General features: G+C 40.2%; 2 protein-coding genes across 5 annotated transcripts in view; one reads left to right on the top strand and one right to left on the bottom strand.

Annotated features, from left to right (window-relative positions):
* Nucleotides 1–21,027, top strand: part of SLC26A1 (solute carrier family 26 member 1) — a 38,277-nt gene extending 17,250 nt beyond the window's left edge. Inside the window, exons 2-7 of one of the 2 annotated variants that reach the window (XM_030258941.4) lie at nucleotides 1,200–1,303; nucleotides 4,076–4,158; nucleotides 6,117–6,196; nucleotides 7,349–7,428; nucleotides 14,167–14,818; nucleotides 16,157–21,027. In XM_030258941.4, coding sequence (XP_030114801.1) covers nucleotides 14,198–14,818; nucleotides 16,157–17,677 — 2,142 coding nt within the window. In that variant the 5' untranslated portion in view covers nucleotides 1,200–1,303; nucleotides 4,076–4,158; nucleotides 6,117–6,196; nucleotides 7,349–7,428; nucleotides 14,167–14,197 and the 3' untranslated portion in view covers nucleotides 17,678–21,027. Of the gene's footprint in view, nucleotides 1–1,199; nucleotides 1,304–4,075; nucleotides 4,159–5,155; nucleotides 5,168–6,116; nucleotides 6,197–7,348; nucleotides 7,429–14,166; nucleotides 14,819–16,156 lie in introns of both variants that reach the window. The other variant, XM_041711035.2, reaches the window with a different exon arrangement.
* IDUA (alpha-L-iduronidase) overlaps nucleotides 1–26,896 on the bottom strand; it is a 47,079-nt gene extending 20,183 nt beyond the window's left edge. The window contains exons 1-2 of one of the 3 annotated variants that reach the window (XM_002188755.7): nucleotides 26,523–26,896; nucleotides 23,272–23,412 (exon numbers count right to left, since the gene is read on the bottom strand). In XM_002188755.7, the coding sequence (XP_002188791.4) occupies nucleotides 23,272–23,412; nucleotides 26,523–26,641 (260 nt within the window). In that variant the 5' untranslated portion in view covers nucleotides 26,642–26,896. Of the gene's footprint in view, nucleotides 1–22,102; nucleotides 22,246–23,271; nucleotides 23,413–26,522 lie in introns of those variants that run through there. The other 2 variants (XM_072922765.1, XM_072922766.1) reach the window with 2 other exon arrangements.
* Nucleotides 26,897–27,568: the final 672 nt, after the last annotated feature.

Genomic DNA, 27,568 nt, shown 5'->3' with positions numbered 1-27,568 from the left:
GTGTACAAAGGTCAGTAACATTCACCTTTCCAGAGGCTGAATTCTCAGCAGTTCTCTCCAGGTCTCCTCAGTGTCAATCAAAAACCCTGCTAGTCTGGTATTTCAGGTTTAAGTACAGGATCGTTAATAACTAAGAAATTAGTAGACTCCTGGGTTATTAATAAACAACACTTCCCCCTCCTGAACTGAGTGGAAGTTAACAATAGCTAACAATACTCATCCACACTAGAGTTACTCCTACCATGTTCTTGCTCCACTTGCTCTTGCTTCCTATGATCATTACAGGTAAAGTAAATTGACTCCTGTTCACAAAATCCCCGTAATCCAAAATAATCACTATAACTAGACAGTTTCCAGACTGATGAAGACTGATTCTTCCTCCCTGGTGGTCCCCAAGCAAAACACAGCCTGTGCTTTTCACATGCCTTGCTGATCAAAAACCTAAATCAGAGGCTTTTTCAAAGGTCAAAGACTACCACACCCACACTAAATAACCCGTATATTTTACCACTTCTGCGTCTATTTATTATCATTAATATTTTTCTTTGAGAGGCATTTACATCTCAGCTCTATCATTTGTGTAAGCAGGGCTGGAAAATTTGCTTCCTTTACAATTAAGGCACAGGCTCTGCACAGAAGCACAACGCCCAACACTTCAGTCGGTGCTGGCCCACACTCTGCACAATTCAGTCACCCTATAGCAGGAATGAGTCAGCCCAGCAGTAACAGGAGCATGCATTGCAAAATCACAGAGCCAGGCAGCATCCAGCCTTTGCTGATGTCACAGCTTGTCAGAGTTAATCCATCCACACAACCAACCAGCGTGGTACATGCGCAAAAAGAAGGATAGGTATGAATCCCTGTGACTTAGGAATAAGCCGCTTCAAAAATGGAGAATGAAGCTGTTATTTACTGGAAATCACTGCCTCTTCTACAAGCCAGCCAAGAGGCTGTGCATTCAGCTGAATCCTTCTATTTTTTTAAAAACATAAAAATAGCATTGACTTTGATTTATACAGCATCTTAATAAGCATCTTTTCTCTTTGAAATCAGCAGTGTTTGAGCTTCACCTTGCAAAGCAACTCACAAAATCCTTGCTGTGATCTGGCTGAAATTCACAGGCACAGAATTACAAGCAAACAATGGACGTTTTCAAGCTGATGCTAATCATGGCCTATGATTTTCCATTTCTTACTCAGCCTGCTTTTGTGAGCATAGTCTCAGTCCTTCTTTCAGCAGTGAGCGTGCTGTGTGTGGGGGGAAGAGAGAGGCAGACAAAGCACCAACAGCTTCCTGTGCCGAGGTGAGTTAGCCTCGGAAAATATTGTTAAGACTGTTGTGTTTCTTCTCCGTCCGACACCCCTCTTCCCCATTAAAACAAATGCCAGATGTAAAAGGAGAAACAGGCTGTAGGATTTAGGCAAAGGTATATGCTATTTCAGTATCTGACCTCTCTAGACATGTGAATAGCCAATCACCTAGACATGGACAATTCAGTGTCACGAGACCTTGTGATCCCTTGTTCAGGTTTGCTATGTTCACATTCATTTGCAAAGGGAACAATTGAATAATGAGGTGAAACAGCAGAAAATGCTTTTCAGCTGATTCTTCACTACAGATTTAAAGGCTTTGCAAGTGACTGAAAGGTTCAGTCACTGTATGTGAGCTGACTGCTAGAGGATACCTTTCTGATTGAGTTTGATGTATGAAACTGATTGATTTCCTTCTGCATAACACGTGGCTACAAGTAAAATGTTCACTGTGGTTTGATGCTGCCCTTGATGATGGAACTCCAAGTAAAGTCACCTGTAAGCAAAAGTTTTGAAATGAGCTGACAGGGAGACTAAATCAATAGTTAAGACTAAAGATGCACGAGGAAGAGAAAACATAATGCTAAAATTAGCTTACTTTAAGCATATAACTTCTTTTGGCACTGCCTGGGAAAGCTGTCACTGAACTTTTCTTCCCAAGCAGTGACAGAACAGTTCTCTGTATGCATCCAGCATTCCAATTCAAGTACACACAACAGTGCACCTTCTGAAATGCGCCTCCATGGTACATATTTGACTTACTGTTTTCCTTTCACAGTTCTGCTATTATCACCTCTTCATTTTCACATTTTTATTTGCTGTTTATGCTCCATCTATTATTTTGCCTGCTAGCTGTACAAAGAAATAAAGTCCAAAAGTATGCGACTCCAATCATACCACAGAAAATAGTTTATTTACTGTTGTGTAAATCATAACATTGAGAGGGAATTATTGCCCTCTTTGCTGCTAAATATGCGACAAGAACCAAATTCAGCAATGCTTTACTTAGTGTGCTCTGAAAGACTTTGCTTGTTCATGCACATACTGTAATTGGACTTGAAATTTTGCACTACTGCACAGTGTACTACTTTAACCAGGTACTTTAACTTTTTTCATTCTCAAAACTTGTTTCCATTTGTCAGGATGTGTACTAAGGAGCATGTAAATGGACAAACCAACAGTCTAAGAAAATAAAAACAAGGAGGTAAATAGTTAAGGTGTTAAGATTTTCAGCTAGATTTCTCAGCTGATGTACTTCTTTTACATCTAAAATACAGACAGCACGTGGTGTCTGATGAAGTCCAACAGCTGCTCCATCTATTTTACATATCAGATGTAGTTTCAGGTGTGCCTCTATCAGTACTTGATTCTCCATGGGCAACTTTGTATCTAACCGGAATAGGTCACTTTGAAAAATGATACCAAGTTCACTTTCTAACTACAGTTTAATAACTTCTGATAGTGAAAAGGCACAATGAATATGCCTTCCATGTCTTGTTCTTAATCCTGCAGAATTTTTGTGATGAGTGGTTTCTGAGTACTTCAGAACTGACAAATGACCACTATAAGACAATCTGGAGAGTGCAGTTTTTTAAATGGCATGCCAGTGTCTGCTCTTCACTCTCCAATATTAAACATAATAAACTTCTTACAATTAAGGAGGTAAAACTAGCCAGTTGCATTTGTAGAGTTTTATACGAGATACAAACCTGAAAGTCTCTACAAACTGACATCTGATAATTCTATTTTGAACCTGGGTTTGGCATTACAATTTAGGCTAGTGGTGCATTATTATATACAGTATTGATAGCTCTTACATTCCATGATCTTCATGTTCATGTATCACCCTTTTTCCTCCATTCCTTCCCCACCCTGAAAAACTTCCACTAATATGAAAAATATCTCACCTTTCAATATAAAGATGCATTGCATTCTGTGTTCATGAAACATGAAAATTTACTTCACAACGCAGTAGGAAATCCATCTATTTTCTTTGCACCCAGAAATGGGTTTTCAATATCCAGCTAAGATTACATAAAATTTCAAGGAATGGGTGAACAAGCTCCAGAATTTCAGAGAGGCGATCCTTGCTACATTAAATTTGCCTCTATGATACACAAATATCAGTAGTAACATTCATGTCATCAATAAGCAGGCTTTGGTTCTACAGTTCTGGGTATTTGGAGACGAAAACAGCAGTTTTTCTCAGAAGGCAGAAAAGCTCAGACATTTCACACTCTATGTCAGCTGAGGTATGTAAATTCTTCCTACATGCAAGATTTATCAGCTAGACCCCCTTCATTATTTATTTCAATAAAAATGCTTTTTCAAAGGACAAATCTCAATTAGTGACCATTGACAACTAAGCACTAAGTGTAAGGACAGTTCCACATACTTCCTGCCCTAATCTCATTTAACACTTTAAGAGTATATTTTAATCTAATTGAAGTTAGTAATAAAACCCCTGAAAAGTCCAGTTAAAAAGATTGTAAAAAGCTATGTCAGGACTGCAATTCTATCTGAACTCCACACAGTGTTAACAGTTCTAATAAAGCAGAATAGCAGAGATGAGTAAGAAGTCAGAGGTTACCAGCTTCTGTAATGTAATGATTTAAAGTTTATCTTTTATCTGTGATTATACTTTACAGGACAAAGATTTTTCAACTGCTAGTGTTTATTTATATTATCTCACTGTAAACATTATGACAGCAATACCCAGTTGGCCTGCACTATATCACGATAAAACTTCTAATCTATTCTTACAGAAAGCTGTGATCCTGAGGTACTGTGCTACTGGGTACTGATACAAGAACTGTTGTGGAGCTACTGCAGCTACTTTGTGCCTTTGGTAAGTGCTAATCCATTGGTTCTGTGTTTGCAGTGGGAAATAGAAGGGCTTGCATGCTAAATGACAGCCTTCCTCAATTTTGAATATACAAACCTGCACTGAGTCTTGCAGATCTCAGTTTTTCCTGGAAACTGTACAGCAGGAGCTAGATTTTTTGGTTAAAAAAAAAATCAATAACATGACTCTCTGCATACACACATAATTTTCAGCTGCACCAGGCACTTTTACAGCTAGAGAAGGAATGTGGAATGCAGTGCATAGTGGATTGGAAGGGCGTGGATGCTTACTTTCAGAGTGCCCATCTTTCCTATTAAAATGCAACCAAATGTGTGCTTTTTAGGCACATCGCCTGCTCGCTGTGATATAAACTGCAGAGTAACTGAGACTTGAGAGCATTTTAAACAATGCAGGCATTAGGCTTAAGAGTTTTTTTAATTCACTGAATTTCTGAACTTCCCACACTTGCACAGAAGGAAGAACGTGGATATTACAGTTGGACTATGTACTTTTGAAGATTTGATATTATTGACTGTGACCCAGTAAACAAGCACTTTTAACTATGATTCTGTGATTCTAAGATTAACTGTGTGTATGTGACTAATCTAGCACTCATTTTTTTAATAGTTAGGTTACTAGATATGAATTGTATGTAGCAATACCATGAATTTTTCTGAAATATCTGAAAATCCTCAAGTAAACATGTCAACAATGTCAAATATATTTTACGTATTTACATTATTTATTTCATAAATACTTCTGTTCAATTCCACTTTTAACCCTTTACAGTTTTTAAACCAGTTGAAACTGCATCTGTTCATAAAGATAAATAGTAAGTCATACAAACAAAAATCACCTGTAAACTCAAAATTAATGGTCAATGATCATCATCCTTTTCTACTGTAGTTTCTATTCTTAGAGATGGGTGTTTCACTGCAGTACCTCTTTTGTCACCTGTTTTGGCCAGTTACCACTGTTTCACGACTCAGCAGCTGACAAGGAAAGACAGCACATTTGGAACTAGAGCACATTTAGAGTATTAGTGTCAGTGGAACTCAACCAGGATGCCAGGACCAGCCCACTCAGCATTACTGCTGGGCTGAAGCCTTGATGAATGACTTCATGTAATGGAGTATGAACTCTCATCTCCATAATCCACCAATGAAACTTCTGCTGTCAGTATTTTTGTATGCTACGTAAAACTTGTCCATCATAAAACACAGTTCTGTCAAAACTATATGATTTTCAAAATTTATACAGAGAGAATGAGAGATTGTTTCATTTTGTCACTTTTTTTCCTGTGTAGAACTGTCCTGTCCAGAGATATTTAGCCTCACTGGCACTGTGCTATATGGAAAAAATGTTCAAAATTATTATTTGAAGTTTCTTTCTTTTAGATTTCAAAAAGTGCTATTTTTAGGCTAGCTTGAGGCAAAACAAAGTTACAACCAACTTAATACAGAAGAGGTCAAGTGATAAGTATACAATACTATCCTCCTTTCTCTTAGGAGCCTGATATTGGGAAAAGTGCTGTTGAAATGCAGAGAGGTCTCTGTCAAAAAAATTGTGAAGATGGGCAAACCCCAATTACTCTGCAAATTCCAAGACGGAAAATACCAGAAGTAACAGAGTTTCCAAATATTGTATGGGAGTTGAAAAGGAGAAAAAGTTTACTTAGGTACTGAAGCAGATGGCACACACATTTTAGGAGGTCACCAGACAAGACAACTCTTGGCTCTAAGAATTACATAGTAAAATGAATGAAAGGATTAATTTGAGAGACGAGTTTAAGTCACTTTATTTTTAATGAAGAAATACCTCAAGGCTAAAATTAAATTAACAGAAGCAGTACAATCTTCTATTCGGTAGAGCACAAAATCAAAGAAACACACTATCTTTGTGACCAGTGTGCAAAATTTGTTATGCAGATAAGGTGTACTAATATATCCCCCTTTTTCTAGGAGGTACTTGAGCAAAGGGGAAAGGGATAGGAGTGGCTGACAAGACCTTCCATAACAAAGAAGCAATCAACAGGATTTTGGTAAGACTGAAACTACCTTCTTTATATTTTGTATTTAGAATGTCTAAATTTTGTATTTAGAACTACTACCACCAAGTCTAAGCTCTTTGTAGTAGCCAGTAGTTTTATGACCATTTTGAGAATCTGTGACCAGTTTAATATCACAGAAGTTCTATTCTATTCCTCCCTCAACTAAGTTTTGACTTTTCACTTACATAATTTTTATGTTTCCTTCTTAATTCTAAAGAGCAGCAAACAACTTTCTTGCACAGGGATAAAAGACGATGTTGAAACCTGGCCCTCTCTAGTCCTGCTTGTGTGCCAGCAACCCAGTCCTTTTGTGGCCTTGCAACTCCCATCTGAGATTCTTACTGCATGCCAGCTTGTGCTCTTCCTTGGCTAATAGACACATCTGCTCATCTCTAAGCTTGTAGGCCAGCTGAATACAGTTCCTACAGGTCGTGGCCTTGTGCCCAACCTGTTAATCTGCACTGCTTTTAACCATTAAACATTACCTATCACCTTTGTCAAGGGGAGGAGATGGATGTTTATTTATCACTTGGATAGGTCTGCACTTATACAAAGATCCTAGGTAACTGAGAGGGAACGTGGTCGTTTATATACCTCACAAGAATGAAGCAGACTTTCAACAGAAGTCTATCTTTGTCCTGCTGATCTGCCTACATTATGAAGTCTTTGGTTCACACAGAAGCAAAAAATATTGTGATCTGAATGTGCTGACATGTAGAAAAAGAACTCTGACCTCCAGCTCTCCCATCCTATGCACTGAGCAGAACAGGACTTACTCCAGCCTGCGAAGGACACAAATCTCAAGGAAGACGGAAGTTCTATTCATACACCTTGAACATGTAAAATCAAAAGCTAATGCTACATGAAGATGCATAAACCAGATCAAATCCCAGATGAGAAGTAGCTTCAAAGGTCAGAGATGTGCTAGCCTGAACTCAGCACAATTTTTGGATCAGTGTTAGTTAATTAATAATCTTATGCATTATTTAAACTCAAATCCTCAGCTACCGATACATATATATCCAGCTTTACAAAGTGATACAAGTGACAACACACTGCCAAACATTATAAGCTCAAAATTCCATAACTACCCATTCTTACCTTGAGGAATATTTAGCTAATAATTATCCTTTATGCAAACAGAGCAATGTCTGGCTGAAGACTTCCATTCATTCCAACGTGCAAAACCAGAGCTGGTACATCCCTGTCAAAAAGCTCTCCAGGTAAGAGATCTGCTTCCCCTCCTGTGCCTCTGAATTCAGATTAATTTGTTCTTTGTCTGTTTTCAAACGTGCAAAACTGTCTCTTTTCACTTACTTTGCTTGTGCTGTTTTTTTGTTGTTGTTGTTGTTGTTTGTTTATTATTATGTTGTTTTTGTTCATAAATATTGCTTGTAAGGCAGACACTGGGCAAAAGTTTGTAAAACATACAGTCAGCTGTAAATGGTACAGCAATTGTCTTTCCCGCAACCCCCATCCAATAGTTCAACCATTTGGTTAGTTTTTATTTCTATTTAAGAAAATAGGCTTATTGGTTTCTCAAAGTACTACACTGATATTGAAACTGAGAGCATTTTCTTAGTGCTCAAGTACAAAAAAGTGTTTTCAAAACACTGTCCTTATTGCATGTAGTAAACACAAGATGCCATAGAAAACAACAGGAAAAACCATGAGAATTAACTGCCAGTTTGGTTTTCTCTGTGACACCTTAGTATGGCTAAACAATATCCAGCAAAACCACAGGGCAGAGCTTAGTATTTAACTTCGTGAATGATGGCCAAGGTCTTGAAAAACTATCTTTAAAGGCTTCTTTTTTTTTTTTTTTTTTTTTTAATAACAGACTTTCACTTTGAAACAGCTACTTTCCCAAAAGCAAGAAATCTGAATTTTAGGAATGTTTTTTGAATCCACAGCAAATACCTTTTTAGTGGTCATGTCCTAAGACTCTCCAGAAAAATAATGCTGTCTTGCCTTCAAGAGCCTGTCAATAGTTAGATCAGCATTTTCTGGAATCCTTCCACAAAAACTGTCTCTGCAGAATGAGTCAAACTACTTGACCATGTATCTGCATGAATGATCATTCCCAAAGATGATCTTGATGGGCAAACCTTAACAACAGGTGCTGGCTGATAGCAGGAGTTCCACTGTAGCCTGCTCATCAGCTCTGGGATTGTTACCTGCCAGTGGCTGTCACCTTACTCACTGGGATATGGAACTGAGAATTCTTGGAAAAACAAAACTTGACTCACAGCTGCTGGTGAATGCAGGCATTTAACAGAGAGTCTAACATGCCTGGAAAATCCTAAGCCAATTTACAGTTGAAAATTAAAATTGTGAACTGGAGATTTTAATTAGAAATATGCAAATCTGAAAGACTCTCAGAATAATTCTCTCCTTAGTATAGCAATTTAATTTGTGGAGGACATGATCTGGCTTTCCTGACTTGTAGAGACCACTAAGCCGTAATGCTATTTCATCTTTCATGTTTGAATTAGTATAACATTGAAACTCAACACAAAAATGCTTTGAAGCAGTAATATTTTACCCCTATATAGTGAAAAAACTAACCAAACCTAACAAGTTTCATATGATTTTTCTACAAGGCAATGCCATGTTCTGTGCCTGTAGTCTGACAGCTTGCTGTGTCAGTGTATAAATAAATGGTTTTGGTTGCTGGCACCTTGCTTAAGTCTGCTTCCAAGTGCATCTTAGTTCTAAAGACGAAAATACAATGGCTAACACAACACAAAGAGAAACATTCATTTCACTTGTTCTGTTTTAGTACCTGATGACTTCTAAAACTTTTAGGTTGACATATCTAAGCAACCCTGCAGAACAAAAGATTAATAAATCAAATCAATAGGTGCTAAAGCAGTATTGTCTTATATTATATGCAGCTCAAGGGACTTTATTTCAGACAAGTCAGTTCTCACAAAGTAAAAGGACTCCTCACGTCTGTTCAAATATGTCCAAAAGCACCAATTGCTGACTTAACTTTTTATGCCACCATAAAGGGTCAAAGTGCACTAGGGTATAGTTTCTAGGTACCTTCCTCTGAGAAGAAATCCAATTTGCAAGAATAACACACCCGTGTACATTCAATCCATGCACCACACTGAGTCTAACCAAGGAGTTTTTTCAAAATCGTGTTTTTTCAAAATCGTGCTCAAAACCAGAGCAGTAACATAAACATAGCCATTAGAGCCAAGAAAGAATTCTATGAGACAGAAAAAGCTTCTGACATGAAAGATGAGCAACGTGAACAATTTAACTCAACACCTGTGTTTCCAACCAAATGTTTAACTAGACTGCTGTCTCTCATGTTTTTCAGTGAGTTATACAACAAATAAATACAAAACCCACCCTAACCACATTAGTTTTTAGTGGATTTTCATAGTTCAAACATGGAGAAAACAGCAAACATCGCTTGGCTCAAACTTACACTTGAAACCACTATTTCAGCAAGTGAGCAATTATACTATAAGCTGTGATACCATCTGACTTCTGTTCTAAATAAAGCATTTAAAATATCTCAACACAGGGAGACAGGCTCACCGCCACTACTTCCTCCTGGCCTTTATAATGATATAGCTTCAGATTTTTTGGTCGACAATCCAGGATGAAGAGGCAAAAGTATGCAAAAAATGAAATTTTTGAGGGTTATGCTGTTTCACAAAGAACAATTTATCCATTCTACTGCATGATGCAGCAGAAATTGCCTGACAAAGAAGCTGCAAAGAGAAATCCCACATGAACGTACTGTGATGAATGTTTCTTCCCCTGCAGAGAGATTTTTTTCAAGCCACAGGCAAGATGAATAGTCAGGAAGAAAGGTGGGACTAAAGCCAGTTGGAAAGTCAGCAGTTTGTTTGGCTTGAATGGTTCTTTTCCTTGTTTCTCTTTTTCACAAAACAAACTGAGTCAATGCATTTAACCTGAAAGAATGAGTGGCTCAGACAAGGTTCTGCTTAATTGCTTTTGCTCATATGGTCAAAGGAAACTTGAAAAAACTTCACTGTGAAGAATCCAAACATAAAAGTACAATTTAAAATAGCCAAGTATAATATTGGTTAATATAATAATATATTATTATAATTGTAATTATAAGAATGTTATACATATACATGAATATGCACACAAGCCATCTTTCACTAGTTTAAACAGTTGTTCCAATACTGAAGTCAAGTGCAAGGAACTAACGTGTTTTATGCTATGTGCTGCTTCATCTGTGCAGCCCTGTTAAGAACAGCTCTTTCAACAAATGATGATTTGAATAAAATGCAAACATTATGTTCTGTGGACCTCTGGAGGAAGAAAGGGAGGAATAGTGGGTTTCCATTTCTTAGTGTGACCTAAACTGAAAATGGGTCACTTGGTGAAACAGTAAAGGAATACACCTACTGACCACCCTAGGGCTCCTGCATACTGCACTTTGGAAGAATGGTGCTGGATCTCAGTGTCAGAATCAGTCTGCTCATGTGCATAGCAGCAGACAGATCTCCTCTCCTCCATTCTGTCTTTGGAGATGGCAGGAACATTGGAAGCTCCAGGCTCTGCTAGGCTACACAAGTGTACAGGGTATAGCACACATCTGTGGTGGAATCCCATTTCCTTCAGGTGAAGCAATGAGATACAGGCATCACAGCCTGACAATTACTGGATTACACAGCTGAAAAATGTGTTGCTGATAACAGTGCCCCTGCCCTTATTTGGTGTGGCTTTACTGCATTCTGAAAGCAACAAGGAAACTTTAAACATTAACAGTTTCTGGATACCAATTTAGGTTGAGAGGTGACTGCTTAACAGCTACCACGTTCATTTGACATGGAATCTGAAAGCATACATAGCAGAATAAACAGTTACTTACAGGAAGGAAACCTTTATTTTCAGGAAAAACAAATCAGAAAATTACTTACTGTCAGCACAGAAGAAACATACTTTACTGTACAACCTTTTTTTTTTTTTTTTCCGGGTTAGGGAGGCTTGGTTGTTTTTTACAAAAAGCTATTATTCTGATTATACAGCATGGCAGTATAGTTAATATATATATTTGTCAACTATCATTCAAACACAAGCTCTCTTAATAGACTTCCAAAAAAATTATGTTAAAATCATCTTATGTAATAAAAATCACTATTATCCCTCAGGGAGCTACACAAGCAATTCAAATATCTGAACTGTAATAGGGTTTTTTTGTAAAAACCAAATTACTTCCAGGTAAACTGTATGAGATTAGAGAGAGGCAGACAGCAACTATTCAATTAAATACATGAGCCTAATGTACAGAAGCTGATGCAATCTTTTTTATGTAGCCTATAAAAAGCACTCATTGGATATTGAACTGCCCACTAGCTTTTAAGTATGTTGAGCAAGGGCACAATACTTATTTCCTGGCTGACTGAATTCATTTGGCTGTAAGGAGTGAGTGGCATTTAAATAAGGACTTGCTGTCCTGATGCACAAGTCTCTCGTTCTCCAAACTAATTTAGGTAAGACAGAGTATTGGGATTTTGCCTTTTAGAAATGAGTGTCTTTATTACACTTGCTAGCTTTCTGTATTTGGTAAACTTTATTCATATGCTCTTAAGTACTTCACCTGGTGTTGCAACTTCATTTTTCTTTCCTGTCACCTTTGCATTCTAAAAAAGACTAGATCCAACCTATTTTCCTGTCCAAGCAGATCTTGGATAGCATAACTGTGCAGTACATTAGGGTCTAAAATAAACTTAGTATTGATACAAAAGGGACATGGATCTTTATAAATTATTATATTAAATTGTAATTAGTGTTCCCTTAAGGTGGAAATAAACCTTACTTACAAACACAAAGAAATGTATACAATGGAAGCTAAAAATGGGTTTAGGTAATTGGGATGGATAAAACTCCACTAATTTTTAAACATATATTTAGACTACTATGTAGGTACTTTTCAACTTGGACAATCAGAACACACATTTCTAGCAAGAATCTCTACTCTGTCTTTTACCAAGTTATAAATTACCTATAACCTGTGAACATCCTGCTTTGAATTGTGGTTAAACTGTGCATAGCCTTAGAAATCATGCTGTATCTGTATGCTGCATCATAACACCTGGGAACTTGTTTAAAAGTTCTGCTCTACTTACAGATATATAATAATCTAAGTATTATTTTCAATTTGGAGGCAAAACATAATTATTAAAATTTTGGAAACTATTTCTAAGCAGGATAGACAAAAGACTTTCTAATTGTTCCAGGACAAAAGCTTACAGGCTATTGATAATCTGTTCTTTTGCTTTTCAATTATGTTTCCAGTTGGACTCATTAATACTTTTTCGAAATTCAGAATTCAACACCTTAAGAGGCTGTTACCTAACACTGACAAATCAAAATGTTCTTCTTAACAACAAAAAAACCCATGAAATTTACAGAGAATTCTGTCAATAGCATCTAAACTGTGTATTAACTGTTAAAACCATTAAAATTTACCAACAGAATACTGTGCCAGTAAGTTTACTCAAGTTTTATGAAACTGATGGGTACAGAGCCTGTTTCTAAATACCAAAAGAGGAGAGAAATAGCTTTCACTTGTAAGTGAAGACAAGCTCTGACACTATGGCAAAGTCACTCCTGGCACCAAACAGCTCTGATGCAGAGATCCTGGCTGTTAATGACCCTGGGAGAGGCTGAGTCTAGAGAATATCTGCTTTCCTAAAAATCCTGCATGCTGTTGTATTAGCAGCTACTATCTTCATCTAGATCAGTACAAGTCACTCCTTATCTCCCACTACTCTCACATGGGCATCCTCACACAGAAGTCTCTTCTTTCCCTCTACTGCTAACCAGAAAAGATTCGCCACTTGGCATAGCCTGTTTAACATTTTCCACTTGTGTGTTCCGATCTTGTTTTTTAGTTATTTAAGTTAGGACACTTGCATGTTCTGCTTCTTAGTCATGTTCCCACCTACCTCAAAATTACTTAGGAATGCACTAAGCTAATTTCTATTCAATTTGACAATTGAGTAAAAATGCTGAAGTGAAGTTTGGTGAAAACAGCTGTGTCCATTGAGGCAAGAGACATCAAAAGCACCCCCATCAGGGGAATACAAATCATCCCAGGCATCACATACTAAAAAACAATCAAGAGAACCACAGGAAACACTGCTGTGTTCGTTCTGCTGTACACATAATTATTTGTTGTATCTCATTACTGGCAGGACAAAGTTGGGTAACTATGGGTTTAAACCTGAATATAATAACATGTAGCACTCTTCCAATGTGGTAACGTCGTGGTGCTTGGCCTGTATTTGCCAGTGTGGTGGTATTTGTGAGTAGGCATTTATTACCAGAAGCTGAAAATTGAAACAATCTACAATTCAACAAATTAATGTTATGTAGCAGCTACAAGAGTCTATAAATTGTTTATGTGCATATCTTTTGTGTAAGACTAAATTGCTGCTCTCCAGAAAACTCTGCTTTACAGGTCCCATCAGCAACATTTTTCTCCTCTGCACTGACGACAACTGCAGTGACAGATCATTATACCCCATTAGAGTTACTAATCAATGATTAATAATCAATGATCACTAATCAATGATCACTATACAGAAACACTACAACTTACTTTACTAGCGCATGTTTATTTCACACCATCAAGTCCTACTTCTGGTCACAAAGACCTTTATTATAGAACATCTAGAATAGATGATGGAAATCTTTGTCATAGCAAAAAAATAGCTAATTTAACCCCATTTTTCTTTACTAGAACAAGCTGGATTCAATTGAAAGCACTCCTTAATGTGTGCAAGAAAGGGCAGATTTCTTTTTTAGCCTTATGTGTCACTGGAACCCTGTGAGAGTAGAGTGTTCTTGTTGGGATGATGCTTCCTTAAAAGCAAAATCAGGGGACAAACTTTTAGTGTTGATTGTTAAAAAAAACCTTCACCAACTGCAACCCGATGAAGTTTTTCTTCACTTTGCAGGAATACATTAAACGAAGTAAATACTAGGAAAATGGAAAAACCACTTGAGGTTACCAGAATGGAAAACAACACCTCATCCTGCCTTCTCATGGAAAGAAAGACTCGTGTCAAGATTAACAGGAAAGAAATCATGCTAGCTAAGCTGAGAAAGAGCTGCTCCTGCACACCACAGAAGCTGAAGAACTTTCTTATGGACTTCTTTCCTGTTTTACGATGGCTTCCCAAGTACCGATGCAAAGAGTACATTTGGGGGGATGTTATGTCTGGGTTAGTGATTGGGATCATTTTGGTGCCTCAAGCAATTGCATACTCACTGCTGGCAGGTCTGAAGCCCATTTATAGCCTTTACACATCCTTCTTTGCCAACATCATCTATTTCTTAATGGGCACATCCCGTCACGTCTCAGTTGGCATCTTCAGCTTGATAAGCTTAATGGTGGGACAAGTTGTGGATCGAGAACTTCTCTTGGCTGGGTTTGACTTGAACGATGATGCCCCACCAGCCTCAGGTGATGGCTCTCTGCAGAATGACAATCTGTCCAACACAACTGCCTTCAACCTTACCATTGCGGGGATAAATGCCGAGTGTGGGAAAGAGTGCTACGCTATTGGCATTGCTACGGCCTTGACATTCATGGCTGGAGTGTATCAGGTAAGTGATTGCTGATATTCAGAGGCAAGGTATGAAGTTTCTAAAGCTTTTTGCTTGACCTAAGCTTTGGCTTGACTGTCTTTCAATGAGATACATATTTTGAATTTGAATTTTACTGTATCTCGGGCTGTTTTCTCCAGAAGGCTTACCGGTAGGCAACTCAGAGACAGCATGAGGCAGGCAGTTTTCTTAGTTGCTAGCAAACACAGGTAAAACAAAAGTCTTCTGAAAGACCATCAACATTTTTTTGATACTCTTCTGCTTCTTGACCTTGTTGCTTTCATGGGACAATGAGACCCAGTACAGATATAGGAAATTCACAAGCAACTGTGTACTTAAGAATGAAGAAATAACTCTCTTTCCCTAGATATTTTAATAGAAGTGTACAGCCACTCAAAGACGTCTACAGGTTCAGAATGTGCAGCTCAGTGTTTTGCTAGGGGGTGCTCTGTTCTACCAAACTGCTGTCCAAAAGATAACGAAAAGAAAAGAGGAGAAATAGACTGACTACCCCACTTTTCAGACAATGGCTGTGCTGGACTCCTTGACACTTGTCAACATGTTGCCATCACAAGGATATCAAGACAGCACAGAAGGAAGCAGCATGAACTCTGTAAACTCTGTGTGCATGTGTATATACGAATGCAGAAAGAGCTAGCTATCTTCCTGCTGTAGTAAGAAATTTCAAGTCACATACATGAATAAAAAAATGCCCTTGTGAAGTTATATTTTCCAAAATCATCTAAAGAAGGAGAATCAAGTAGTTAAGGACAGAATCATGGAGTTTGTGAGCTGTTCTGACATTTCTGATCTTAGGTATGCCACAAAGGCCATCTGTGGTCCTTTTCCCCCTTTGTCCAAAGGGCTAAAATTAAAAGATGTTTAATGCAAAAGCTAAAGTAGGGATCTCATTTGCTGTCATTCAAGTTTTGCTTACAAGGAAATAGCCATACATTTTAACTGTATTTGCTTTAAGACAGAAAAAAAAGGAAAACTGACTTTGGTATAACCAGAAGTATTTTGGACCCACTGTTCCTCTGCCTGGGGAATAAAAATCAGGCAAGCCACTTCAGTGGAAACACTTCAGACAAATGTTTGATTGACCAACCTGTCTCAAACCCCTCATTCACCTCTTGGGTTTGCAGCATTCCACAACAGTAAAAGGAATCACATTTCAAAAGCAGATTGGAAACAAAAAAGGATAATTCCTGTTTCAAGAACAAAATAGGCAAATACTATTGGCCTCCAGCTAGTTTTCCTCGATCTGCACCTAATTATTTGCAGCAATGGTTACAGCTCATGGTTTGTTTGGTTTTTTTTCTTCTTCTGTTTCCTCAGGTTCTAATGGGGATCTTCCGTCTGGGTTTCATATCTATGTACCTATCTGAGTCCGTACTAGATGGCTTTGCAACTGGTGCTTCCTTAACCATTTTAACAGCTCAAGTGAAGTATCTTATCGGAATAAAAATTCCACGTAGCCAAGGTCATGGGATGCTGGTTATCACCTGGATTAACATTTTCCGGAACATTTCTCAGGCTAACCTTTGTGATGTCATCACAAGTGCCATTTGTATTGTGGTGCTGGTCACTGCTAAGGAACTCGGAGATCGGTATAAGCACAAACTGAAATTTCCTCTTCCCACAGAGCTGGTAGTTATTGTTGTGGCAACACTGGTGTCACACTATGGTAAGTTAAATGAAGTGTATGCATCTAGCGTTTCTGGAGCAATTCCAACAGGATTTATCCCTCCAAAGGTACCAGAGTTCAACTTAATGCTCCGAGTTGCTCTAGATGCTTTGCCTCTTGCCATAGTCAGTTTTGTCTTCACTGTATCCCTTTCTGAAATGTTTGCAAAGAAATATGCTTACACCATCCGAGCCAATCAGGAAATGTTTGCTGTGGGGTTCTGCAATATCATTCCTTCTTTCTTCCACTCTTTTGCAACCAGTGCAGCTCTGGCAAAAACACTTGTCAAAACATCTACAGGCTGCCAGACTCAAATCTCTGGAGTAATTAGTGCAATGGTGGTTTTGCTGGTGCTGCTCTTCCTGGCCCCTCTCTTCTACTACTTGCAGAAGTGTGTCCTGGCTTGTATTATCATTGTGAGCCTTCGGGGAGCCCTGAGGAAGTTCCGAGACGTGCCAGCACGGTACCATGTGAATAAGGTGGACACACTTGTTTGGGTAGTTACCATGTCTGCCTCTGCCTTGATCAGCACAGAAATAGGGCTGTTGGTTGGCATTGTTTTCTCCATGTTATGCATCATTGTTCGGACCCAGCGGCCACGGACAGCCCTGCTTGGTCAGATTCAAGACACAAGCTTTTATGAGGATGACTCAGAATATGAAAATCTCTCTACTGTTCCAAAGGTCAAAATATTTCGTTTTGAGGCCCCACTTTACTATGCAAATAGAAACTTCTTCCTAAAGTCTCTGTACAGATTGACCAATCTAGACCCTAACCTAGAAGCTGCTAGGAGGAAGAAATATGAGAAGAAGGAAAAGCAGCACCTGAAAAAGGGAAATCACAGAACGGCTAATGGACTGGGCATCGGAGAAACCACTTTGCAACTAGTTCCTAAACAAATTGATTTCCAAGCCCTTGTTGTCGATTGCTCTTCCATCTCATTTTTGGACACCACTGGAGTTAATACTTTGAAGGAAATCCTGAAAGACTACAAGAATTTAAACATTTCTGTTCTCCTGGCTTGCTGCAATCCCTCAGTGATAGATTCTCTGAAAAGAGGGGGTTACTTTGGAAAGGATTTTGGGTGTATGCAGGAAATGCTATTCTACAGCATACATAATGCTGTGCTGTTTGCAAAAGCCCAAAAGCTTCCAGCAGACTGCTCAGTTTAACCCTGTCTCTTCCTTCATGATTTACTACAGAGTGACAGATAGAGAGGGGTAGTTTGCAGCAAGTAAGTAATCAGACACACTGTTGGCTGTGTAAAGCCACTCCCTCTAAAGAGTTCCACTTTATGCCATATGCTACATAGGGCAGCCTCTGGGGAGGCAGTCCAGGACAAGCATGGAAAAGTTAGACCAGCATCTACACTTTAAAATACAGGCAAAGGCAGTTTGGGATTGACTTGTCCATCATACCATGATTGTCTGTGACCCAACATGGATGTCAGGGGACTGTAGTGGTGGAAGGCCTTCCCAGTGCTGCTGTCCCAGTGATTTAATGGCTGGTTTACGTTAAGAAGGCTAAGCCACTTCCATGAAAATGCAATCAATATGGCATTCTGGATACGTAATTGTTTAAACTGTGGCTTGCAAGGCCCTACCCCTTCCAGTCATTCTAGGTGTACTCCTAAACAAGTCCCCACTGTTTGCATAAAAATAAATTTATAAAATATTGTGGAATGTAGAATATCTCTCCTCCTTGATCCCACAAGCTTAACAGCATAATATACCAGGAGAATAAACTATGATCCATCACAGGTTCCTCTCAAAATTACCATTTCCAAAAATTGCTGGCTTTGGAGTTACAGGAGTCATCCATTCTATTGGATTAAATCTGTCGTAATTAGTTACTGAATGCTGAGATATCCCTGATCATGCTGGACAAAATATGACTCTGATGCGCAAATTTGTAACTAGTAAAAGGACAGACAGGATTAAGAAAAATTAATGGCTTTAACTGGCAGCTACCCAACTAGCTGTACAATCCTGTAAAATAAGTTACCTCTGGTGGGCAGATGCAACTCTAATTCAGGGATACATAGGACCATCAAACATAAAACCTCAGAGCTGTGATGCAGCGTATCACTATCTTCCTACAAATGCCTGCCTGGGTTTAAAGAAAAATAGGAGAAAATAAGGGTAGGGTGGGAAGGTAAATCTGCAAGTTTTCTTGAAGGGGATTGATGGATCAGTCAGAACTGCTGGCTGGTCTTCACTGATGCAATGCTAATAAAGTATTACAAGTAACATACATGGGTCAAGTAAACGGAGCAATGCTTTGTAACTTGTGTATCCCTCTATGTCAAAAAGCTTTCACCACTGTTTGTACATACTACAGATGCTGTAGGAGTTTTGTTTGCTTGGTGTTTTTTTCCTATCATATTAATCTTTGATTTGAGGTCTACTAGACCATGTTTTCTGGGCTGGTTACTTTCTATAATAATTTGCATTAACTGCTGTTCATTATGCTTTATATCATCAGTTGTATTGTTGTATATGCAAGTTCTCTCTTAAGAAATAAGAATAGACTTGGATTTTGATTGTAACACAGCATGCAGTGTTCCGGCCCACGGGCATGGGCAGAATATTCTGTTTCATACTCAAGTTTATAATTACCTGCACAAAAGGCAGCTGTGCTCACTCTCCCTCCTTTTTCATGTCATGTTCACACACCACCAAGCATGGAAGGAAATTCTATCACAGCTGTGCCTCTCAAAACTAACAGGCTGTAGAAATAGGTTCCATATATGCAGAAGCTGTTTTTTTGCCGTCCCATTTAAAAATAAAATCAAGTCAACACATCAGATGACTTACTCATTTCAATTTCTTAGGTCACTGAATGAAAGAACAGTCAAACTGAGGGTCTCTAGGTGCTCCAGAACCTGTCTGGCTCTCAGAAACAAGTATTTTCTTAGAGGAAAAGCAGTGCACTTCTAAAAGACCAAAAATATCCTCACAGGGACTATGACTAGCACAGTAGCAGGTTATTAATGCTGGCATTTTCACACACTCATTGCAAAGGAAGCCTATCAGCCACATGCTGTTAGTACTGCTAAAGCAGCAAAACCTGACAGAAATATCTGACATGAGATTAAAGGATTGACCATTAGCAGTATTTTCCTGTCATAAAACAATCCACATTATTATTAAAATTGCTGACTTGGTATGATTAGTTTCTTTCTGTTCTAAAAGGAAGTGAGCAGTGCCCAAGGACAAAAACTGCTTAGTATCTGCTTTGTTTGTAACCAGTCTTTGATCAGGGAATAACTCTTTTAAGGTCCTGTTTGGGCCTAACAAGGCAAATGGTTTTTTAAGAGTTACTACCAGACAGTATCAATATAGACACTCTTAGGAAACTGTGCTAAAACAAGCTGTCATTGGAAGTCAAATAAAACATCCTACCAATCTACATTTTTTTCAGCTTTATGGAATCCAGCTACCAACATAAAACGCAAAGAAAAAATGCAAAGATACCCTTAACTCTAGATTAATCTCATTTTAAAAGACAAAAAACGAAAAATAAAGAGAAATTCCAGTGGAAGGTGTATCCTTGCAAGGGTCGCTGGAGAATAATGAAGAGGATAAGAAAGTAATATATATGGTGAATAAATATATTCACCATATTTATTTTAAGTTGGTACCAAAGGATACCTAAGTAAAGAAACTTGACTACACATAAGAGAGAAGGTAAACTTTACAATATATATTTGAAGAAAGAAACTATTGGTCAGAAGAAACTGTAAGAACAATTTCCTGTTTTGGTTTTACTGGCAGCTGAGCTCACAATCAACTGTATTGGACATTGTCAAACACAGCATGGAAACAACTTCAGTGCTATGATGTAGGGATGCTGGCAGACTGTGAATTATTTCTAAGGAGTATGTAAAAGGTAACTAAAAAAGCAAGCCTTTTTCTGGAACATCTATATTTGCTATACTGAGTTATATTAAGATTAAAGATATGAAGATTGAAAATTAACAAAAAACTACTGATTCTCTTCTCTCCTAATTTACCAGAAATTAGCTATCATGTCTTTAAGAGGAGCTGGGGATAGGCTGGTAATTCCAACTAGCTTAATACTAATATTTAAATAAAAAACATTATATGCCTTTTAAGAAATCTTATATGCTTCATGTAGGTTGACCATATTTTTGTTCACTGTGATAACTTGTGATTTACCATGCATCATGTATCCAACAGATCTTAGTACTGCTACATAAAAATGGGAAAGGATTCTTATTGTGGACTGTGTGTGTCCCTTGGAACTGGGCAAAGAGCCGGAGTCTTCAGCTCAAAATGTCCTGTCTTGTTGACTAGTGAAGCATGGCCAGAATGTGTGGTCTAGGTGTCAAAATAGCTCTATTTACTGGCACTGGTAACCAACAACCTGGGAACTGTCCAGTCCATGAAAGACATCCTGGATTTCCCCACAGTCATGAATATTCCTGTGTCACAAGACCAAGACCAAGAGACAAATGTGTGCTACTGGTTGGAAAATAAAACTAAGAGTTCTTTGAAAACAGTTTGCCTTGTGGTATCCTTTCAGAAGTGGCGAAATAATGGGCTGACTCCAAATAAAGACAAAGATGAAGAGAGGGAGTTGCTGTACTAGAAAAAGTTAAAATAAAGGGATGCACTTGGTATTGGGGGATTAAAAAACATAGTGAGAAAGACCGTTACAGAATTGAGAAGGGGAAGGTGGCAGTCTTTTATTTGAGCACATCTATTTCTTGGTAGAAACATTTATGGCACCTTTTTTACAGATGGTGGCAGCTGTGAAGAAAAGCAAAGCCTCTATCTGCTAGACTTCCACAAAGGTCTGTTTTTCCTAAGTGCTCTTCTTCAGTCAAGTGCCCATCTCTACATTCCAAGGAGTGCTCTCTACTCATCAACACCATGACATAATACAGTTCTGCACTCAGATGGTTGCACTCAAAGCCTCTTTACATCCTTCTGGAAATCACTGATTCAGGAAGAGATTTACACATGCACAAAATTAAGCATCAGTACTAAACCTCTCTGCAGTCCTGCTCCTGTTAGTTTTTTCAGTCCCAATGTTTGTCTGCAGGCTCCATGCTCCTTCCCCTTCCAAAAGTGCTGACATTTAGTCCACTGGTTGTCCTCCCACAACTTACATGTCTTCTTGTCCTTGACAAATGCACACATTTTTTTGCAAAATGAGAAGGTTTAGCTTGGTTCTAAACAGTAGCAGTTTCTAATTTCTGTATGTCGAAGGTGGGCTAAAGATTGAGGCTGGTAGGGTAGAACCCTACCTTTGAGACACTACAGCTTTTTTGGGAACTTCTTGATTGATTGTTGTTTCCATGGTCCTAGAATTTTAATTGTGTCAAGAATTGTATCCTACTCTTTTTAAAAGGATCAGCGGCTCAGTCTCCACAAAGGCTGAGCAGAATCCATGACAGCTGCATTCCTCTCCCTCAGTCATGTGGAAAGCCCAATTCAACACAATGGCACAGCTAACACAGGCTGCCAGAAGGGATTCTGGGCTCCAAGTGTAGATGTGGCTATTTCCAAAGGCTCTCATTGATTTTTCCTAAGTGAATTGGTTACAGAAACCTGAAAGACCCAACCCACCTCCCAGGAGAACTCTCTAAGACAGGGACTTTGGAAGTGGTGAGCAGTGATGGTTGTCCTTGACACTGGTTCACTCCAAGAGTACACATTCCACAGTCCAGTAAGAGAGGAAGATGCACACAGGAAAGGGTGTTTAGTGGAACCTTCATGAGGGAAAGAAGAGAGTGAGGAGCTCTGTTACCTACTGTGCTCACAGATTAACTAACAGAGGCCACCCTGGGGTATTGATGCAATACTTACCTGTGCGCAGGACTTAGACCACCCTCCTAAAAAACTGACATACACAAGCACACCTTAGTATTGAAGAAGAAAAATCCTGCTCCTAATGCAGACTCTGAAACTCCCTACTCCTCTGCTCACACAGCATTTTCAGAGTCTGAGCTCTCCTTTCCTGTTGCTTCCCCATAGTGGTAAATTCCCATTCTTCTGTTTCTGGGACACTAGATGCAACAATGATGTGGACTGTAAATGTGCTCAGCTCAGCAAGAGTCTGAGCCAGGTAGAACTTTTAAGAGCTATTACAATTTTTCATGGGGTTTTTATGGTTTGTCTTTCTTCATAGACCAATTGCTCCTGCTCTAGGCATCTGGCTATTCCCACTGGGCATCTTGGTATCAATCTGTTCAAGCTGAGTTAAAAGGGACTTGAAAGGCAATGAATTCCAATTGCTCTCCTAAAGTCTGACATATATTTCCCTGAAACTAAAAATGCTGTTTTGTATATAAAACCTTTTGGAACAGGGTATTAACTGGTACTACCCAAATCCAGCCTGTTTTAATTCTCACTACCTGTCAATCAAGGCAGTGCACAGGTGGCTTCAGGAGGCAAAAAGTAACTTCTAAAATGGGCAGAAGGATTAGTGGCAGCTTTCATTTGGACCTCTCAGTAAGTTAGGCTCGTATCAACCTTTGTTGGATTTTTTTGCTGTATCTCTTATATAAAAGGACTAAACAGTAAGCTACCTTTCTAATCCCTCAGCTTCTCAGTAGAAACTGTGTTTTTCTTCATCTCTTAAAATTCCAGAATTGTTCCATCTGTTGGAACTTAGTTAAATTCCACAGAAGCAAAGATATGCCCAGCCTGCAATTCAGCTAACATCAAAGTGAGCATCTGTTGAACTCGTTAATGTGTCCCATTTTCCTAGACTTGGACTTGAGGTGTTTGCTTACCTAAGAGCAACTAATTCCAGTAACCAGTGAATCCGAACTTGTTCAATGCCGCCATGTGGAACTGAAGAAATGTAGGCAAGATTTAGCTCTTGGTCTTTGCTCAGGTCAAACAGGTCAGCACGGTTGTGAGGTAAAGGAGGGCTTTAGAAAAAGATGGAAAGAAAAGAAATACAGTGAAATATTAAACAACAGCTCCACTGGGCATTGCAAAAGTTCCTATGGTACATCCCTATACCACGTGCATATTCCTACAGGGATTGAGGAGCACTGTCTAACATGAGATTAAAGCAAAATAGAGTTGCAGGTTATTTGGGGCCAACTGGCTGTACGCTGTTTGGCAAAGTAGAAATACAAAGTAGAATGCAAGGGTGCATCTCAGTACCATGCTCAAAGGAAAACCTTGCCAGCAGTCACTGCTGCACAGACAGCAATCTCAGGCAACAATGGCCAGAGGAAACCACACAGTGACAGCTGCCTTGTCTCTGAGATACTAATCATAAAGGAGCTCACTATCTTTAAGGCTTTACAGTGGAAGTCAGACATGCTGATGTCTGCAGTTAGAAAAATATGGTCTTAACCTTCTTGATGAAGTTCATGCAATTACATCGCTTCTTTCTCTGCTGTGGATGCTACTAAACTTTCTTGAAGCAGAATTAGATACTTAGAGCCTTCATATTCTTCAGCCATGTTCAGCTAACCCTTAAGCATTAGAAAGCACAGGGGCGTGCAGTTTGAGGTTTCTATGTTTGATTCTGCAAGCAGTTTAACAGGCTCTACAGCAACAATCATATCAACTTGACTTTGATGTCTACTTATTCCACTGAAATTAACATTACACTGTGGCAAATTTCTGTTGTTCCTATCTCCACAGATAAATACTGCAAGATGGAGATCTCAATTCCACTCTTCACAAGTCAGGAACTTTCAATGCTGCACGGCTCACTGGGTCTGGGCATCCTTAGGGACTTTAATTAAACGTCCATGTATTGTGCACATTCTGAACAATAAAGCATTTTTATGACAAGAAGAATAAAACAACACTGGTAAAAGCTTGGTAAAATAGATCCATGAGTCTTCACACTGCAGCAAGATATGACCTGTGCTTTGACTACACACTATATACAAACTGTTTAAGTCAAAAACTGTTGTAGTCTATACCTTGCCTGTTGTAGTCTGTCTCCTATGATATCGACCAGACTTGTGCTGACTGTAACTCTGCTGGGAAAAGTAATTTATGTCATCCTTGCTTACTCTGTATCCATCCATATAATCATCCCACCACCAAGGGCACTACTGAATGAATCTCCTACTGTACAGCCATCTGCATACAAAGGTAGAAACACCTGACCCCACCTGGACAAGAACTTGACACCACAGAGATATTGTTGATCTATTATCCCATCTCCTGCATCCTTACCTGAAAGTTCAAGTCTTTACACAAACCACATCCATTTATAATGCTTATTACAAATCAGCCCCCTCTGCAGTTTCACCAGCATATAAGGCACTTAAAAACTATCTCCATAAGATAGCTTCAAGTCACACAAGTGATACTGATAACTTACCAGCTCTACTCTTACAAAAAATGTAATGAGCATTTGGGTCTTTTTTATTATTCCAGTGAATAAGGACAATATTAACAATCAGATTCTGATGGAGTGCTTTACTACTGCTCTGAAATTCAAACTGGCTTCCATTCAATAGTAGCAAAGACAATTATTTCTGCTTAGTCCATGTTGAATTAACATTCTGAAATTCACACCCTGTTACACAGAAATCTTGCAGAAACTGTGATGGGATACAAATGAAAACTGACAGAATGGTGGGTTCTGTTAGTGGTGCTATCAGTATCTGTCCTTTTCTGTTCTGAGCGCAAAGTGCCCATCCAAAAGAACTTCAAGCCTTGCTCCCAGGTTTTCTCTGCTGCTGATCCACAGCTGGGCACTTGCCCAGAAAAGAAGCTTCAGCAGCTGGAACTCAGTTGTGCCACTGCATGCCCTTTCAAGGGATTTTCAGAAATACTAGTTTTGGCCAAGTGTTATAAAAAAGTAACTGCTGACCCATGGATAGCCTCTGCCTCTGCTACCGCTACTCTGTCTTTCCTTCATGCATCTTTCACGTTTGCAGCTTTCCAAAGCTTTTCGCACAATTAAAACCATGAGTATTTCGTAGGCTGCAGTTTAAATGGGTTAAACATACTATTTTTAAGGCAGATTTTCATTAATGATTCCCAATATTGCAAGAAAAATTTAAAACAAAACAAAAAAACAAACTCACAAAAAAAGAAACAATGAAAGAATAAAAAATCCTGAAAGCCCTAACGTTTCTCTTCATCAGAATGTATTTTAGGTCCTGTTCTGTTCCTCTCCCCTTGGAAACCTAAAGAAAAATCTTGTAAATTTTTTCTTAGGGGGCCTTTATGCGTTATAAAAAAAGTGCACAAAGTCCTTTTTCCAAAGCACGTGCTCATTCCATGCCTATTGGAACGCTTTTCCACGTAAGTGTTACTTAACCCACTGTGTGCCTAAAGGAAGCAGATCATAATCACTTTAGCGTAAAATACAAGCATGGCAGTGCGATATACCATCTCTTGCTTTCATGCCTGCTAGAAGCTTTTAGTAATCTCACAAAACTTAAAGGCCGTTCCAATCCCAGTTAACTGAGCAAGACCAGGCTTCCTCCAAGAAGGAAAGCACAAGCAGAATACAGGAATTTCTGCATGGTCACCACCTCCCCCCTAACTTGGGTCAACTTGACCCACTGGCTGCATCTGGTGGTGCATCTGGAAAACGTCTGTCAAGAAGAACAAACTCCTAGAACTATCAGTCTTTTGTTTGGTAGTACTAGAACTCTCGAAGTTTTTCCTGGGGCCCTTTAGGGGCCATGGCAATGGAAACACTGAAAAGTAAAGGGAAATGAGTTCTGAGTATCAACATATGTACTGTGCTGCGGAAGAAGAGGGACTTTACATGTTCAAGGGAGCAAGTCAGAAAAGCGGAGACGAGGCCTATTTTTCGGGCAGTTCACATTAACTGGCCACATCCCACATCCCGCCCTACCTACACTGTGGTCCCGCTCCAGCACCAACAAGGGGCAGCAAGAGCCCTCTGATCCCACAGCAGCCAGCCCAGGAGAGACTCGGTTCCCCCGGAACGCAGCCCCGCACGCCCTGGCGATGAGGGCGGGACGCGGCCGAGCCGAGGGCCGCAGAGCCCCTGCCCGGGGGCCGCAGCCGGGCGGTGCGCGCTTACCAGAACCCAGTGCTCCTCCAAAAGTGCCGCAGGGGCCGCTCGGCTCGCCGGGCATCCACGTACACCTCGTACGCCGCGCAGCCCAGCGGCACCAGCAGCAGCCACAGCAGCGGCCCCATGGCGCCGCCGGGGCCGCGGGGAGCGGGGCCCCACCGCCGCCCGCTGCCGGGGCACGCCCAGAGGGGCCCCGAGGCTCCCGCCCCCCGCAGCCCCGCGGCCGGGGGGAGCCGCCTGCCCGCTCCGCTGCTGCCGAGCGGCTGCGCTGTGGGCGCTGTGCCGGTGCTCGGGGCTGTCCCGCCGGCGGGGCCGCGGGGCGGGCGGCGCGGCTGCGGCTCGCCCGTGCCCCACACGGGGGCGGTGCGCGCCGCCACGCCCGCGCTGCCCGCGCCAGGCCCGGGAAGGCCGCGCTGACGGGAGCGGAACCGCCCTCATTGCCCCGGAAAAGCGTAGGGGCAGGGTGGGAGCTGTGTCCGCTGGCTACGTGTAAACCAGTTTATTGATCGCGGTGTGTCGGAGAGCAGAGCGCGGTCTCGGCCCGGAAAGCTGTCCTGGGCTGCCTCCATATCAGCGTGGGCAGCAGAGCCAGAGCGGGGATCCAGCCCCTCTGCTCCCCTCCCGGAGCTCTGCATCCGCTCCGGGATCCGCCACAGGAAGGACGTGGACTTGTTGGAGCAAGTCCAGGAAAGGGCCGTGAAGTTTACAAGCTTCCCCCTGCAAAGACAGGCTAAAAAAGTTGTGGCTGTTCAGTCCTAGAGAATAACAGATGCGAATTTAAACAGGAGAAGTGTAGGTTAGTTGTTGGGAAGAAGTTCTTTACTGCGGAGGTGGTGAGATGCTGGAACAGGTTGCCCATGGAGGTTGTGGATGCCTCCTGGCACTGTTCAAAGCCAGGCTGGACAAGGTCTCGAGCAACCCAGTCTAGTGGGATGTGTCCCTGCCCATGGCAGGGGGATGTTTGGACTACATGACCCTGAAAGTCCCTCCCAACCCTTAACATTCTGTGATTCTGTGATTCTATGAAGAGTTTTAAATGTGCTTTATCACAC

The sequence above is a fragment of the Taeniopygia guttata genome, chromosome Z (assembly GCF_048771995.1).
Source record: "Taeniopygia guttata chromosome Z, bTaeGut7.mat, whole genome shotgun sequence".
Lineage (NCBI taxonomy): Eukaryota > Metazoa > Chordata > Aves > Passeriformes > Estrildidae > Taeniopygia > Taeniopygia guttata.
This window is presented reverse-complemented; position numbering and strand designations above follow the sequence as displayed.